Genomic DNA, 17482 nt, shown 5'->3' on the forward strand with positions numbered 1-17482 from the left:
ATTAATTTTTATATATCATCCAAAAAAACTTGGTTGAGAGGGAAAACTCATCTTGCATATCCAATAAGTTCTCCAATAAATATTAGTTATTGCTTGTAACAGTAGAAACTTTGTACTAATATTATAGTAATTTAAAACCGAAAAAATCAAACACTTTTATAATCTAACAGGTATTTTATTTTGATTAAATCATATTCATATTGTATATTAATGGTTGTTAAAGAAATAACCTTGGGACTTAGGCTATGGCTGTTGGCGGTTCGCCAGCTATTTTTGCCACCTTTGTCATTTTATTGATTGGTTTATACTATTTTGTAGCAAATAAATATTCATGAAATTGCTATTTAAATTGTCGTGAGGGGTCACTTGTGACGTTATTAGGTATTCAGACGAGACTTTAGATCCTTGTAAATTTATAAAACAAATCAGACATTGGATCTCTTTTTACTACAAACAAAAAAGAATATAATAGCTTAGTTTTACAAGCATACTAACATAGGCTAATGCAACGGTACCACATTCACAAGTGGTCCACCATGGATAAGTGATCTATTGAATATGAATTTTATAAAATTTATTATTTGATTGAAAGTTTATATGGTATAGATCATTCATAAATTTTCTAAATTTTTTCACGGATGTTCTATATGATCTAAACTTTCAATCCAACGATACATTTTGTAAAATTCGTATTCGTTATAATGTTATTCGTGACTGGTCCACCATAGACCACTTGATGAAGTGGTCCATATTAGAATTTACCTAGTATATATAGGAAAATTCTAATAACATAGTCATTCAAGAAAAGCATAGTAGATAATAATTTTTAGGCTTAATTAGTCTATTAGTCCCTTAAAGATATTTTAGGTTTTACAATAGTCGCTTAAAGAAAAAAATGTCTGGATTGGTCTCTTAAAGAAAAAAAGGACCGGATTGGTCGCTTAAAGATATATGTTTGCCATATTGGTCCTTTCCGCTAAATTTTAACTCCAAATATAACAAAAATTTCCAACGGTTAAAGTTTTAAAAATTAATAAGGTTTTTGGTGGACCACTTACACTTAATGACATCAACAATCTAGTCAACTAAAACTAACGTTTTTTTGTAAAAAATTGACGGAAAGGACCAATGTGAGAAACTGATGTGTCTTTAAAAGACCAATCCAAACTTTTTTTTTTGAAGGGATCATTGTGAAATCTAAAGTGTCTCTAAGGGACCAATAAACTAATTAAGCCGAATTTTTATTTGCTCGAATAAAATGTAAGAGCTATAGCCTAGATGCTTGAAACTAGTCATTCCAATTTTATATTATGTGAGTAAAATATTGAATTTCTACTAACAAATCAATAAATTCAAGCGGTGAAAAATTTGGATTAAAAAAATAGTCGCAAGTTTGATCATTAATTTTTGCATACTGAAAAAATTCAGTTAGAGAAGTGGACTCCCAACAAAGATTTTTTTTTGATACAAATAAATCCCGAAAGAGATTAATCACCAACGATAAAATCACCAACGATAAAAACTTAATGCCTATAATATAATAATAAGAAGAAGAAAAATTACTAAATTTCTATGTCAAAGGGAAAAAATAGCACAAGTATATAACCTTGACCGAAGCTAAGCAATTCCTTCACCCTAATTAAGATTTACAAAGTGGGTAATTTAATCTAGCCACTCATTACAAAAAAACAAAAGGCTCTATATTATCAAACAATCAATTGATCTCAAGAATTTCAGGGGCTTCCAAGATGCTCTCTAAAGAAGGTTTCCATCCCTCCTCAATTTTTTGTCTACCTTTCTCTATCTCTTGAAGCACTTGTTCCACTTTCATCCCTTTGTTGTTGAGTTGAAATATTAGCCATTTAAGCTCTTCTTTTGTCAACACAATCTTCATGCTTACACCATTTTTCCCTTTATTATCATCATTAATAGTTGTTTTTGTTTCTTCTTCCTTTTGTTGCTCCATCTCCATTGGCTTCATGGTGTATGTCTCCATGCAATTGCCCATGATTACTAAATGTGTGACTCTTCCTAATGTGGGAGGGGGTGGATATTTATATTCATAAAGTTTAATACTATAGGCTATTTAATTTAATTAATTAAAGAGGAAATGCATGTGGGCTCGTAGATTATGAAAGAAGGGCTCATGGAAATTTCAAATAGTATTGTGGACCTAGAGAAGATATAGCATTTATATATTATTTTTTGTATTATATTATCATCGTCTCTTACTGTACCATTTGTCCTTGTTTCATTTCATTTTATTTACTATTAAATAAAAGCTTAGTGCTGACTAAAAAATTTAATAAATAATGGCAATAATTGGGATTGCAAGCAATTGAGTTGCCGGTGATAAAGACGTTTAACACATCATTTGTCTAAACCTTGAACTTGTCGGAAGGTTTGAATTTCAACATTACACAGGTCACTCACACAATATAGGTTTGATTAAGTTAATTTAAATGAATGAAAATTTTCAAATTAAACTTCTTTTACATGTACTACAAGTTGAAGTTAGAAGAGCTTTTTAAATTCATATAATTAATTCATGCTTTATAACTTAAAAAAAAGTTTAATCAATTATAAAAAAATGAAAAGAAAAGGCAACAGTTTTAGGGCTCGTTTGGCCCAACTTTTTTTTAGAGATTATGCAAACAGCTTATGCAATTTTTATATATTATTATTATAAGTTTGTCAAAGTAATTTATGATAAAATAGCTTATAAAATTAAAATTTTCACTAGTGTAAACTTATAAAATAACATAAAACCTAATTTATATTGCATAAGCTTTAAAAAGTTGAATCAAGAGTCCTTAAAATATAACTAAATCACCATTATTATTCTGTATTACCGAAAAAAACACCATTACATCATGCGTATTTTTCCTTGATGGTAACAATTATAAATATCTATATATTTTATCATCATAAGAAATACTAGTTTTTTTTTTGGTTACAAGAGAGAAAGGAAAAAAAAACAAAAGGGAAACTATTTTCTAATGAAAGTCACACCCCATGCATCAGCAGAGAGATGGGGAGACAACTCGGAAGGAGGTTCAACAAGCTTCACAAGGGGAGAGATAGTGTTAGCTCCCATTTTAGCCAGCATATCAGCGCACGCGTTCCCTTCTCGGAGCGTGTGATTAATAACAACATTCCAGTCTTTATCTAGAAGCTGGCGGATGCTAAAGACTTCATTCGCAAATTTATGATGTGGTGAGGTGCCATTTTTGACAAGAGTAACTGTTTGAAGGGAATCTGAAAGGCAAATGACATGTTTGAATCCTTTATCCCAACATAACTCTAAACCATGAAGCATAGCCATGATCTCAGCATATAGAATACTAGCCTGAGCTGCCACACCATAGAACCCTCCAAGAAAGGATCCAAAACTATTACGAATAAGGCCACCGAAACCTGCGGATTAAGGCGAACCCAACAAACTTCCATCAACATTCAGACAAACGTAACCATTCGGGGGACAGGACCAGGCCACTAACTGCTGAGATAACATATTTGCGGCGACCGACGTCGGTGTGTCGAAAGCCACGACACAGTAGTGTAGCATAGAATGAATTTTTGCAACACTCTTGTGAATACTGGTTCTATTGTTATTAAAGATGACATCATTCCGCGCACACCAGATAACCCATAAAACGACAAAGATAATATTCCCATGAGAAGCCCCAAAGGTTTTACACCAAGAGAACCAATCCAATCCCTGTGTTGGAGGAGAGATATTATCCAAACCACAAGCTTTCCAGACATTAAAGGCATCAATGCAGGAAAAGAGACAATGATCTATAGTTTCATCCGTCACTAAACAACAGGGACAAATAGCATAAGCACATACCTTTCTATGATGCAACACTGCTTTAGTAGGAATGGAATCATGAGCTAACTGCCAGATAAAAAATTGAATGCTTGCTAGGAGTGTAAGCCGCCAAATCCACTGCCAATTACTATGATTATTGATCCCAGAAGGTTCAAGCAGCCAGTTATAAGCGTCCTTAACAGTATAAATGCCAACACTAGAATTTTGCCAAACCCAAATGTCAGGAATGCCATTAACAATGCGAGGCTGAAGGGAGACAATCTCCTTGCGGGCAAAGTCAGGAACAATGGTATACAGGTTCTGAAAATTCCAACTCCCATCGTACCACACGTCTTTGATTTTGGTGGAAGTGTCCTGGATCGCTACAAACGGCACCATGGAGCCCAAATTTTCTTTAAACACCCACGGGTCAAACCAAAAATTAGAGTTGCCATCACCTATCTTAATAGTAAAACCATCTCGCAGCCTTTGAATAGATTTCGCAACAGAGTTCCAAATAACGGAGCCCCCTGACACCGAGGCCTTGAAAATTAGACGCCCTTTCAAATATTTTTCTTCAAAGAGCTTAACCCATAACTTGTCGGGTGAGTTAAGGATTTCCCAAATGAGTTTACCAAGAAGGGAGATATTTTGCAGCCGGGAAACACGGACACCTAAGCCTCCAAGGCGACGCGGTTGCATGATTTTATTCCAACTCACAAGATGCATACCAACATCGCCAGTACCTTTCCAAATGAATCTCCTAACCGTTCTGTCTAAATCAAACAAGTTTGGAAGAAAAAAATTGTATAATCAAACACCTTAAAAGTCCAAATTTTAATTTTTTTTCAATGCATTTTTTTTTATTTCTCTTTTTAATTTCTTTAATAAGTGCACCTGCAAGACCCTACTAAAATTAAAATATATGAATATTCACAAATCACAGTCTCCTTATATACGTTGAATACATTTGCTTGCATGAAGATTAGTATATAGTATGATCACGCGTATAACTTTCTGGATACAGGTAGCTAGCCTATATTACCTAAATCTTTTAGCCCTCATTATAATAAACCATGAACAATGTCGACTTTAAAGTTAATTAAACTGTGTTATATCATTAAACTTGCTCTATAGTTTGGAAAGTTCAAAGCAAAGATCAGTACAATTTTGAATAATAACTTGAAATTCTAACAATTGTAAAAATTCACCAGTATTGTTAAACTTGTTAACCACAATTTGATAATCTAATTTAAAAATAACATGGTTTAACTTCAAACCCACGTGATTGCCTTCAAAAGGTATAACATTATTCTCTGTTTCATACATCCAAACAGAAGCGTATGGAAAGAAACACAGATATCTACCAAAAAAAGAAGAAAGAAATGGACACAAATAAGATGTTGCTGTCATAGTTCTTTATATATAATCATTGGTAATACAGCATCTAACACGTACTATTGTACATAAAAACTATGGTACAATAGCTCACAATATGTATCAACATATCTGATTATGTGGTGTCCTCATCCATCCACATCCTCATATCCATATTGTTCATGCACATAGGATGCTTAATAATAGTATCTAACAGAAGTCATTATGACATCAGATGATGCTAAATAAAGAAAATCGTATACTAGTAAATCCAAAAACACAATGTGACAGATTAGGCAAAACCTTTAGTCAAAGAAAAAAAAAAGAAAAAAAGCCAAAACCATGTCTTATATTATTTTGTAATTTAACTAATTTTCCTTATTTATGTTCACACTTTATCATCCAATCGAATCCAATATAAAATATTTAAAAACCTCAGGTAAAATTATTAAATTAATTAAAAATAAATGAAGTCCTACTTAACTTTTTTAATCTCTAATTTCCCTGTCATGGCTGGAAAAAAATGAACTAGTGATAGATGACAAGTTTGTAGTTTAGGTAAGACATGACTAGTTTAATATTTAACAGGCTAGATGAACTGTTGAATCACATGCTCACAAATCTAATACCTGACGCGAACAATCCAGCAAATTAACCTACTACTCTTGTCGTTGTCTTTGCCTTTTAACGTGTCCGTTGACATAATGAACCTTTGTTTTGGGTTTGGGAACAGTCCCAGAAACCAGAGATTTTGTTACACAACCTCAAAATACTAGTCTTCTCCCGAATTTACAGAAATGAAAATTATTCAAACTCGTTCCCAGCCAAATGTGACAACTATTGGCTTCAAAATGACCTCATCAGGGAGTATAGGAGATGAAATAGAATAACTACTTACTATAATCATTTCTAAACTTATGTATGTCTGAGACCTCAATCGGATAGGATATAGTCTCTAACTCTCTAGGCCTATTCGGTTTATAGAAACAAAACTAGTTTCTTCCAAACCCCTACCAATTCCACAAATTTGGATCTTTTACTAAGAGGTTACTGATGAACATGATCCTCATTTGAAGCAAGTGCATAGGATACTTGCAACTTAAAAATGGGTCATAACGTTTTAATATAGGAAGAGTTCAAGGAGGAAAAGAGTTTACAAGCGAGACATTTTTAAAGAACTCTAGTTTATTTCTTCACTTCCACACTAAAAGAGTGAAGTTGAGTAGTAACTTGGGTAGTTGGGTTTATTCTCTTTGAAGTTCAACTGATCAAATCGAATTCCAACAAAGTATGCCACAAGTTTTGATTCATTTTTTTTGTTCTAACCAGTGTTTTCTTTGTTTGCATTTTTTACTTATTCTTTATATTAATCATCCAATTGAAATTTACTGGTTGGTTGAGAGATATATAAAGTCTAACAAATAATTATTTTGGTCTACAATCAAACTCAATTTAACTCAAATTCACCTCATTTTTAATACATAAAATAATTCAAAAAGTTAATTATCTAAACAAGGGTCGAACCGAGTTAATTTAGTCTGTCAAAGCTAGGTTAACTTAAAGGAGCCGAAGGACAGACGGTGCCTACCAAGTTAAAAGTTAAACAGTTCATACAGATAAGGCACTGTTTATAAATATCATAACTTGGGAACATCAGATTGCACAAATAAACTAACAGTTTGCAAGCTAGGACAAACATGCCTTTAAACTTACACAAGACAACATAAACTCACTCTAGACGACGACGCTTATTCTTAATGTCATCAAAAAACTGATGGACATCAGCAGCAGTAATTGGCTTGGATGTGTCTGTCGATTCCTGTCATGAAGCACAACATATGATCAAACAGCAAATAAAGTAATTAAACAAGACCAATGAAAATGCATCCGTATCTAATTTTTCTTATAACTGTGGCACTTTTCCATAGTTCTAACAGTGACAGCAGTAGTGAAGAAATACATACAATACAAGAAATCTATGCAACGCTGAGAACATACCAGGAAATTGCGAAGCCCGTCCTTCATTTCTTCAATGCCCTTCAAGATCTCAACTTTCTCTACATGTCCAAGTTTATTAAACAAACTTAACTCAGCACTCTCCTGTTGTTGCAATTTTTCTTCTCTTTTTTGCTTGGCCATTTTCTCATACTCAACAATTGAGTCATCCTTGTCAAGTAGAAATGCAATCCGCTTCTGATTGTAATATTCCAAACAAGTGTTGCATTTGCATAGAGCATCTCTCCAATTTTTGGATAGGAAGATTGGTTTACCGTTTGTAACTGGGGAAGCAGCAACGATGTTCACACCAAGGAGGCAATTAACATGTAAACTGGTGCCTTCTGTGCATTTATTTAAAGCTGTACTGCTATTACAACTTCCATCCTGAGGCAGACCCTTCACATTAGATATAGATCCAGAATCAACAGAAGTTTGTGCTTCATCAATTTTAGGGGAATCATATGAAGCATCTCCCAATGGCTTTTCAGATCGACAAGTAGACGGCTTGTCTTCCAAAATACCTTTGTCCTTGCTAACTTGAACAGGAGCATTTGGCTGCTTGCCAGCCGCCAATATTACTTCAGGATATAATTTCAGAAAGAAACAAACTTCAGAGCATGCCTTACATATGAAATCCTCATAAAGCGGCTCACCTTCTTCGTCTCTTGGAATCTGAAGTATAGCAAGAATGATAGATAATCACAATGGCAAAAATAATGATAAATATGTAACAGCTGGAAAATATAATAATCTTTCAGACCAACATACCAGAAATGAAAATAGAGTATATTGTTGCCGAGCTTTGTTGGGGATTGTTATTTACAGATACACGATTGGATAAAAAAGCAGGAAACAAACTACCATCATCATTTTTCAGAGAACTATTTTCAAAGGGAGAAATGACGATTGGAGATCAAGGGCTGGGGCAAGGCCACAATTAAAGGCAAAAACCATTTTGTACCAACAGCACCAAATTATTTAATTTTAAAAAAGTTTAAATTGCAAGTTCTTTCAAACATGGTCATTCTTTCTACTTTTCCATCAACATTTATAGCCTAAATTACTTGTTCCTGGCCACAGCAGCATGCACAAAATGGTAGTCAATCTATTAGTTCAGCAGAACATTCAGGCTTTGAAAATTATAAAGAAAAAACAGTGCATCAATTAGTAATTTTCAGAGATATGTGGATTGTAGTCAACATGAAATGATAGTATAGTTAACACAACCTAGCAACTCTTCATAAAAAAGTGCTACATTTTTTATTTACCAGAAATGCATAAAAACCCACTCAAGAATAAAATATTAATGCACAATATAAAATGGTTTAGAGAAGACTGAACACTATTAAAAATAATACCAACCTCATCAGAAGACTCGAGACCCAGATGCTCTTCGTGAAACCAGTCCTCACACAGACAACACTGTATCATCTCTATTTGTTCTTCAGAGTCAGGATCTGGATAAGGGCGGCTACAAGTGCAATACAAACCTTTAAAGTTGTGATTGTATGAATTCTCAACATTCTCAATATCTTTACTTGGGAAAATCTTGCAGTAGAATTCACCAAACTTTGAATTCCCACAATCACATCTGAAGTTTCTTTTTGTCCATAGTTCCACAATCTACACAACATAACAATAATGTTATCAAATGTTACTAGAATGGAGTTTGAATAAGCAAAATCAAAATTAAACTGGATTTATAATAAGGTAACAATATTTTGGCAAATTAAAACCCAAGGTATTCCAGAGAAAGTTGATCAGTCACATCATTATATTATCATAGCACGTCCAATAAAATCAGGGACCAGGCACAGACAACAGGTCATATATTTTGGGTGTAAGGCAAATCTACAACTGAATATTTTAGGGAAAGACCCAAGATACACTACCAAAAATTATACAGACAAAGTACTTAGTTACAAAATGACATCAAAACCTAACATCGTTCATTATAAAGATGTAAAATAACATAAATTTCTTTTTGGAACAGCTACTGACACTGTCCTTACTCCTCACAAATAAAATATACGATTTAACTGAAGCTGTGTATTATTCTCACATTCCCAGTAAAAGAGCAAACATTGATATACACTCTAGTAAGTCAATAAAAAATTGGAGTTATAGGAAAAGAACTACCTGGTGACCATCATGGCAAGACAATGAGCAAGCAGTGCAAACTCCAGCATTCCCATCAGGGGTGCACGTGATGCATGAGAAAACGGCCTGTCTTTTCATGTAACCTTTGTTATAGGTGCACTCCTTGCCTTCATCACCCCCCAAAACTAAATCAGCTTCCTACAATTTGAATAAAAAAAAAACGAAATCATTGAAGTGTGAACATTTTCAAGTCACGACATTCTGAGTAAAACAGAACAAAACATAACAGCAATATAACCAATATGCCTAATTAGGCAATTACAATTGTTTCTTACAAATGTAATATCTCAACATGCAGCCTCTTTTCAATAAAGAAAAATGCAGATGAAGAAGAGGAAACTTTCAATTTAAATGTGAATCATACACCAGATTGTAGCAAACTTCACATGCACAATATTATTATCTTGTCCTAATACTTAAAATCATATACTACAAACAATTAACTAAACTGGAGATAAAAACAGAGAAATACAAGAACAGACTATTGTGATTACCTATTTAAAATGCACCAATTCATCATCTACAACACCAGATTTCCGTTCAGTTTTCTTCTCTAAACTAACAGGTCATTAAAATGCACTGGGAACATAATTTACATTTTTGCATGTAATTCGGTAGTCACCAGAACACACAGATATCAGAGTGTCTTGTTGTGTTTTCTCAAATATACTATAAGCTTCATAATGGATTTTCCAAGCTTTCTTAATATTAAAAAAGAAAACTGACGGGAGTTATAAGGATGGCTTGGTGGCTGGGTGGATGAGATAGGGAGTGGAGTGATAAGGAGGTCAGAGATTTGATTCCCACCCATAGCAGAAACTAACAATACTAATTCTAACTACCAACACAATCAGAAAAAAAAACTCACAATTTCAAGGTTTAACCCGGAAAGTAGGAAACCAATCAAATAACTACATCAAATTGTTGTTTTTGTTATGATTTAAAATTGTTGCTTTGGTAAAAAAAAAAAGAGATAGGTTGTAACACACAAAGCCAAATTGTTGCCTCTAAGAAATTGCCAACTCCAACAACAGTCATAATATAATTATGCAAATATTCTACATCCCGATCAATTGAAGCGCAGTTAGTCTAATTTAGTGAAGCTACCACAAGTAATGATATTATTAGTCTATTACTTCTCAATGTTATAACAATGGCTAAAGCAAATCAATATGACATAATTTCATAATCATAACAAGTATATATCAAAGAACCAGAATCAGCAAAACCTATAAATTTACATCAACAGTGTAGAAAATAATTTACCAGCTCCCGTTCTTCAATTTCCTCAAGGTACTCGTCGATCGTAAACGACGGCTGACCTTCATCATCAAAAGTACCATCCATGTCTTCTTATCAAACTCCAAATAACTTCTGATTTCAAAGTTTCACGATCCGTTCCTAAAATACAACGCGATTATACATATAAATGAACTGAAAACAAAAACACATGCAAATAAACAAGCTAGTGACTCGTTTTACAAATGAGATTACATAGATCGTGTTAATTGAGAAACCCTAGATTCCGCAAAAACATAAACGAAATTGAAAATGAATCAGAAAAATCACCGTCGCGGAGAAAATTTTGAGAGAGAGAGAGAGATGCGTTACCTGAGAGAATGATGGAATGGCTTAATCATGGAGAATCGAATCTGAAGGGAAAATGTGTAACAGTAACAGAAGAGAGAGGTTTGGAATTTTGGAGCAGAATACTGCGTTTTGGGAATTGGGAGTTTAGGGCTTTTTATAGGGTGTGAGGTGGATAGAGTAAGGACCATACGGACATTTTCCCGCCAAATATATTGTAAAAGTAATTAAGAGAGATTTTGGGCATGTATTTTGGAGCGGTAGTTGTATCTGGTTCGGGGTCAGTTCTAACGTTAAATTGTTTTAGCCTCCTCTCGATTGTAGTTGTGGGAAATTTTGGACATGTTTGTTTTGGCTTGTCTAAAAAAATGGAATTTACAGTGTTACATAATTTAGTGTAAAAAAATTTTAAGAATTTTTTTATAATAGCTTTGAATGAAAATTTGGTTTAAATTATTATTCTTAAAATGTTATTTTAGGTATTTTATCTTTTTATTGAAACTTTTTCTGAATATAAAAATTTTAAAAAATCATTTAATTTTGAAGCTGTTTCAAATAGATTTTCATAAAAATTATTTTTGAAATACAACTTTTTGAAAAAAATTAAGATTTTGACTATGTTTCGATCTTCAATAATGTATGTTTATATTATATGATGTCAAAATTAGTATTTTAATTTAGAAAACACAAATATAAAAAAACTTGTGATATTTTGAAAAACGTTTTTACAAGATCTAATTTAAAAAATACAAAAAAAAAAAAAATCAATTTTTAAAAAAATCGGAAACAAACAGACTCTTTGTATTTGAAGTGGATTATATATATATATATATATAACGCCAAATTAAGACCTCCCTCCAAATTACTGACAAAAAAACGTTAAGGATTTTTTTTAAAAAGAAATAAAATTAATTTTAGAAAATGAAATTTCTTTATAAAATAAAAATTTCAAATGAAATTTTAGCCACTAGACTAAACGACAAAAATAAATCATTAATAATTATAAGATAATTTCATTAATAAATTAATTATATTTAAAAATATATTTTTCATCAATCCAGCGGGTTGATTTGATGACAAGGCTAAGTCCTTGAACAAAAACTATTAAATTTAATCTAGTGATAAGAAATTTAAATAACATGTATCCTAGTTTCGATCTCAATTCCATCATAAACACAAAAAAAAAAGTCCTTGGAGATTGAGAATATTTGGTTAGTTAGAGACAGAGTTTTCACAATCAAGTTAGCTAACTTGTATAAGATCTAGTATGTTGGACGTTTTTGGTGTTGTCAATTAGTGTGTGGGCTTGTGTCAAAAAAAAAATTAGTGTGTGGAGCTAAAGAATAAATTTTAAAAAAACGTATATTTATGCAATTTGGACTTTCAATAATATTTTCTATGAAGTCAGTTAATTGAAACTTCTTTACGATGAAATGACTTTGACATTTTGTCTATGGAAAAAAATAACAATATTATGTTGAGCAGATAATCAAAATTTGTACTCCCTCCGGTCCTTATTATAAGGAACATTTTGAAAAAATCACACAGACCAATGAAGCACATTTAACATAGTTTTTTTTTTTTTTTTGATAATAGAGAGGGCTACTGCCCAACGAAAAAAATTACACTGAAATTAGTCTCGGGGTCGTGATCCCCATTACATCAGAAAGTACAAACTCTCTAGCCTGCGGAGGACAATCATCATAGTATATAGTTTCTCTATCTAGGGTGCACCCGATGTTTGCCAAAGCATCTGCACACTGATTGGACTCACGGTATGCATGCACAATTCGAACTTCCCACTCCATGTTCACCAATCTCTGAATACTCCTCACCAATGTCATACCAACTGACCCCGTCAGTCGACCTGTCTTTATCACTTGAACCACCATACTAGAATCTATATTGAGTTCAATAGCCATAAACCCCAGACTCTTAGCATATTTCAGTCCTTCAAACACTCCCCACAACTCCGCAACAAATGCACTACAAGAACCCACACCCTTTGCGAAACCACCAAGCCACTCTCCTTGACTACCTCGAATAACACCACCACACCCAGCTAAACCATGTTCCTTCCGAGCTCCATCGGTGTTAAGCTTCACGAAATTTCCACTTGGTGGAAGCCATCTAACGTGGATTATCATGCTATCTCTATATTTCATAACTTCATGAGTCCTTCTTGCTTGATAATATTCTTCCACACGGTGGCACACATGTTGGACAGTGTGATAGGGTCTAACATTTAACATAGTTATTTTCATTTAATACTCTTATAAATTTTAATTTATTCCATGTATACCCTTATTTAATTACTCTTTATTCAACTAACTTACTTATTTTTAAATTCTCTCTCATAATAAATAAGGGCATAAGTGAAATTGAACATTTAAAACATTTGAAAATTGGTCAAAGTTTCTTATAAAAAGGACCAAATTTTTTGCCCTAAGTGTTCCTTATAAAAAGGACCGGAGGAAGTATTTAACTTTTTCTTCCTTCTCTTCCCGGCCCCGAGCTGTCACGAAATGTCCCATTGTAAAACTACAGGCCTGAGAATATTTGGCCTTCTTGTTATCATTGGACGAATAACACTAGGATTAGATTATGCATAGGATTACACAAAATTTCTGTCTCATCCCATATAGTAATACAAATCACATTGACTATATTCCAAACACTCATATCATCACATTCTCATATCATCTCTAATGTCCACCTTCAAAATTTCTTTCATATTTTCCATACTTCTCTTCCTTTTTCATTCAACAAAAAGCACACCTCCAATTTGTGACAAGAAATCTTGTGGAAACCCAGCTGATTTAGGAATATTGAAGTTCCCTTTCCAATTAATAGAAGAAAATCAGAGTGATCGATGTGGTTACCAAGGATTTGAAGTATATTGCAACAATAAGAATCAAACTTCTCTTACACTCTCAGATTCAACATTTGTTGTCAAATATATTTCCTATGAGACACAAAGAATTTGGATCAACGATCCTAAAGAGTGTCCACCAAAACGGTTCATTCAAAACATAAACCTCGATGATTCACCTTTCTCATGGGACGACTCTAACGCGAATGATATTTATGAAAATGTAACATTTCTCAATTGTACAAATTTTGCAAAGGACCCAATAGTTAATAATCTTCCTACTATACCTTGTCTAAGCAATGACAAGTATTCAATCATGTATACGTTATCATCAATTCCTAACAATCCGTGGAATAAATCATGTCATGAAATTGGCTTTGCTATGGTTCCAGTCCAAGATGATTCTGGTCAAAATATGGTAATCTGGAATGGACTTCACTCTGATATATTGTTGCGGTGGGATACACCTTATTGTCATTGTGAAGCAGATCAATTTTGTGGCTTTTCAACGGATACGAGTCTTGATGTTACTTGTTACGACGCCAACTACATTTATGATCGTCCAGGTATAATTTTGTTTGCATAATCTTATAAAGTTATAAGTATCATAGGCATTCCGTCAAAAAAATAAAACTATCATAGGCAAAAATTATTTATGCATATATATGTCCTATTAGCATATATAGTAACTTATACTAGAGTTCTAATTATGTAGGTGGAAAAAACTACTTTTTTTCAATTGTATGGGGAGTATCTGCAATTTTGTTCTTCATATGGATAGCTTTATCCGTATACAAAAATAGAATGGCGCAAGACAACAGCCAACAAGGACAAACAATTACAAACATAGAACCAAGTAATAGAGAACCACCTTGGTTTATGTTTGGACTTGATCATTCAAGGATAGAACAATATCCAAAGATTCAACTAGCAGAGAGTGGACAATTGCCTAAGTCCATTGATAATGTTTGTTCCATATGTCTTAGTGAGTATAAGCCAATGGAGACATTAAGGAGTATACCTCAATGTAATCATCATTTTCATGCTGATTGTATAGATGTTTGGCTCAAGATGAATGCTACTTGCCCTTTATGTCGAAACTTGCCAGAGTGATGCTATGCTTTGGTTATCTCTTATCATCATCATCATCATCATAATGTTCATATGATTAACTTTTTTTCATGTCAATACTCAATAGTCATTTTATCACCTTCATTGATTTTATATATCATCATAATGTTAGTTTGATCTATCAACAGTGTAGAAAATAATTTACCAGCTCCCGTTCTTCAACTTCCTCAAGGTACTCCCGATCGTAATCGACGGCTCGCCTTCATCATCAAACGTACCATCCATTTCTACTTATCAAACTCCGAATAACTTCTGATTTCAAGGTTTCAAGGATGGAGTAAGGAGTAAGGACCATACGAACATTTTCCCGCCAAATATATTGTAAAAGTAATTAAGAGATTTTGTATTTGAAGTGGATATTTTGTTGATTTGCATGTATAAAACGCCAAATTACAACCTTCCCTCCAAATTACTAACATAAAAAAGTAATTTGGTTTAGATTGAGAATATTTTTTGTTGAAGAGTTTAGGTAATATGCATCCTGAGTTCGATTTTCAATTCTATTGTAAACACACAAAAAAAGTCCTTGTAGAATGGAGATTGAGAATATTTGGTGTAGTCGGGAGACACAACTTTCATAATTAAGTTAGCTATAACTTGTATGAGCTCCAGTGAGTTGGGCTTTTTGTTGTTGTCAATTAGCGTGTTGGCGCCCTTTGTGTTTTCTTGTATGTCTTTCTAATTTCTATTTTTATACTTTTGCTACTTTAGTAGCGGACGTTATAAAAATGTGAAATTTGACATCATGCAGTTCTATACTTAAACAGTTAAACGGTGCACATGTAAAATCTTAAAATTTTCAAAAAAATGAAAATAGGGCGCACAAGGAAACGAGCGCCAAAAGAAAATTTATATGTTTACAAATATTTTAAAATTGTCTTTTATATCGGAAGCTTGTGAGCACATGACGGGGCTAAAGAATAAATTTTAAAAAAACCTATATTGAAGCAATTTGGACTATGAAAATCCTGATTTTTGTTTGTTAGTAAAGTTAGTTAATTGAAATTCGTTCACGATGATTTTAACATTTTGTCTATGTAAAAAAAAAATCAATATTATGGTGAACAGCTAGTCAAAAAATTTATTTAACACTAATCAAAACGTCGTTAAGTATTTCACCATTTTGTTATAAATTTTTTTGGATCATAATTTTTTTAAAAAATTGTAAAAATAAAGCTATTTTAAATAGCTTTACATAAAAATCATTTTTTAAAGATAGATTTTTTTTAAAAAAAAATGTAATTTTTATTAAATTAAAATCTTTAATATGAATATTTAATTTCTTGAATACCAAAATCACTCTTTCAATTTATAAAAAGATGAAATTGAAATAACTTTTACTACTTTTAATTAAATTATCATAAAAATATTTTCTAAAAGTATACGAAGAAAAAAAACATTTTTTTTTAAGTTAAAATAAACGCACCCTATATTAAAAGGTTAATTTGTAATTTTTTATTATAAAAAAAATGTTTGTAATTTTTTATGTAAATAGATTGGGTCATATATGTATGAAAAAAAAAATAATTTTCTTGTTTCTTCTTCTTCTTGTTCATCCATTAAATTTTGATCCTAAATCACATCTCTTGATCCTTTTTTAATTATGTTTTTACTTAAATAAATGATTTTCACGTATTCTTGAGTTCGTTTGAGTTTTTCATCTTTGTGATTTTTTTGTTTGGTGTTGTTTGACGTCCCGTCTTGATACGATGTTTGTTTTGAGTCCCATCTTTGTACGGTGTTTGTTTTGAGTCCCGTCTTTTTACGGTGTTTGTTTTGTTCATATTTGCAAATTTGTTTCGATCCATATCCAATACAAATTCAATGACTCTAGCGTCTTCAACGTTGCAGATCCGGAGGCATGACTATTCCAGACACTTGTATTTCGTCATATCAATTGTAGGCTTAAAGATAAAACCGTTTTATGCTATTAACTCGGATGTTGCGAGCTTGTTCGGAATTAATTTTTAGCAATTTTGAATATGTAATGATTTTGATGGATTGTTCGAAAATTCATCTTTTTAATTTTTAGCAATTTTGAATATGTAATGATTTTGATGGATGTAATATCTACCAATTTGAATAAATGAATATCGTTGTTTTTGTTTGTAAAATATATATATATATATATATATATATATATATATATATATATATATATATATATATATATATATATATATATGATTATGAACAACATATAATCAATAGATTAGTCCAAAAAATTCAAAAAAAATAATAATTAAAGATTAGTCCAAAAAACATATAATCAATTGAGTATTTGCCAAATATCGATTGATTTTGATGGAGAAAATTAATCACTTTTAAGCACAATAAAAACATGTTAATGATTTTGAACGTATATGTTATTGCTAGTAATGAAAATTCAATATGAAAACAATACATGTTTAGAAGATGCCCATTTTAACTCTTCAGACTCTCCAAATGTGGCATAACCTATGCCCTTTTTACTCCAGGAAGGAAGGTATTAAATGGAATATTTGATGTCATAAACTTATAAAGTTATAATTATAGAATTATTA

The 17482-nt window shown here is 32.1% G+C and overlaps 3 protein-coding genes across 3 annotated transcripts; 1 reads left to right on the forward strand and 2 right to left on the reverse strand.

Annotated features, from left to right (window-relative positions):
• Window positions 1-1714: 1714 nt before the first annotated feature.
• Window positions 1715-2008, reverse strand: LOC123904718. The gene has a single exon (XM_045954346.1). The coding sequence runs from the start codon at window positions 2006-2008 to the stop codon at window positions 1715-1717; it is 294 nt and encodes a 97-aa protein (XP_045810302.1).
• A 4634-nt stretch (window positions 2009-6642) lies between these two features.
• Window positions 6643-11113, reverse strand: LOC123908290 (putative E3 ubiquitin-protein ligase UBR7). Its single transcript, XM_045958880.1, has 6 exons — window positions 10961-11113; window positions 10616-10750; window positions 9329-9487; window positions 8552-8812; window positions 7190-7861; window positions 6643-7010 (listed from the first exon to the last, which is right to left on the reverse strand). The coding sequence occupies exons 2-6, from the start codon at window positions 10694-10696 to the stop codon at window positions 6921-6923; spliced, it is 1263 nt and encodes a 420-aa protein (XP_045814836.1). The 5' UTR covers window positions 10697-10750; window positions 10961-11113; the 3' UTR covers window positions 6643-6920.
• Window positions 11114-13644: 2531 nt separating this feature from the next.
• On the forward strand, window positions 13645-14921 carry LOC123904719 (RING-H2 finger protein ATL20-like). Its single transcript, XM_045954347.1, has 2 exons — window positions 13645-14374; window positions 14524-14921. Exons 1-2 carry the CDS (start codon window positions 13645-13647, stop codon window positions 14919-14921), a joined length of 1128 nt encoding a protein of 375 aa, XP_045810303.1.
• Window positions 14922-17482: the final 2561 nt, after the last annotated feature.

The sequence above is a fragment of the Trifolium pratense genome, linkage group LG2, assembly GCF_020283565.1.
Source record: "Trifolium pratense cultivar HEN17-A07 linkage group LG2, ARS_RC_1.1, whole genome shotgun sequence".
Lineage (NCBI taxonomy): Eukaryota > Viridiplantae > Streptophyta > Magnoliopsida > Fabales > Fabaceae > Trifolium > Trifolium pratense.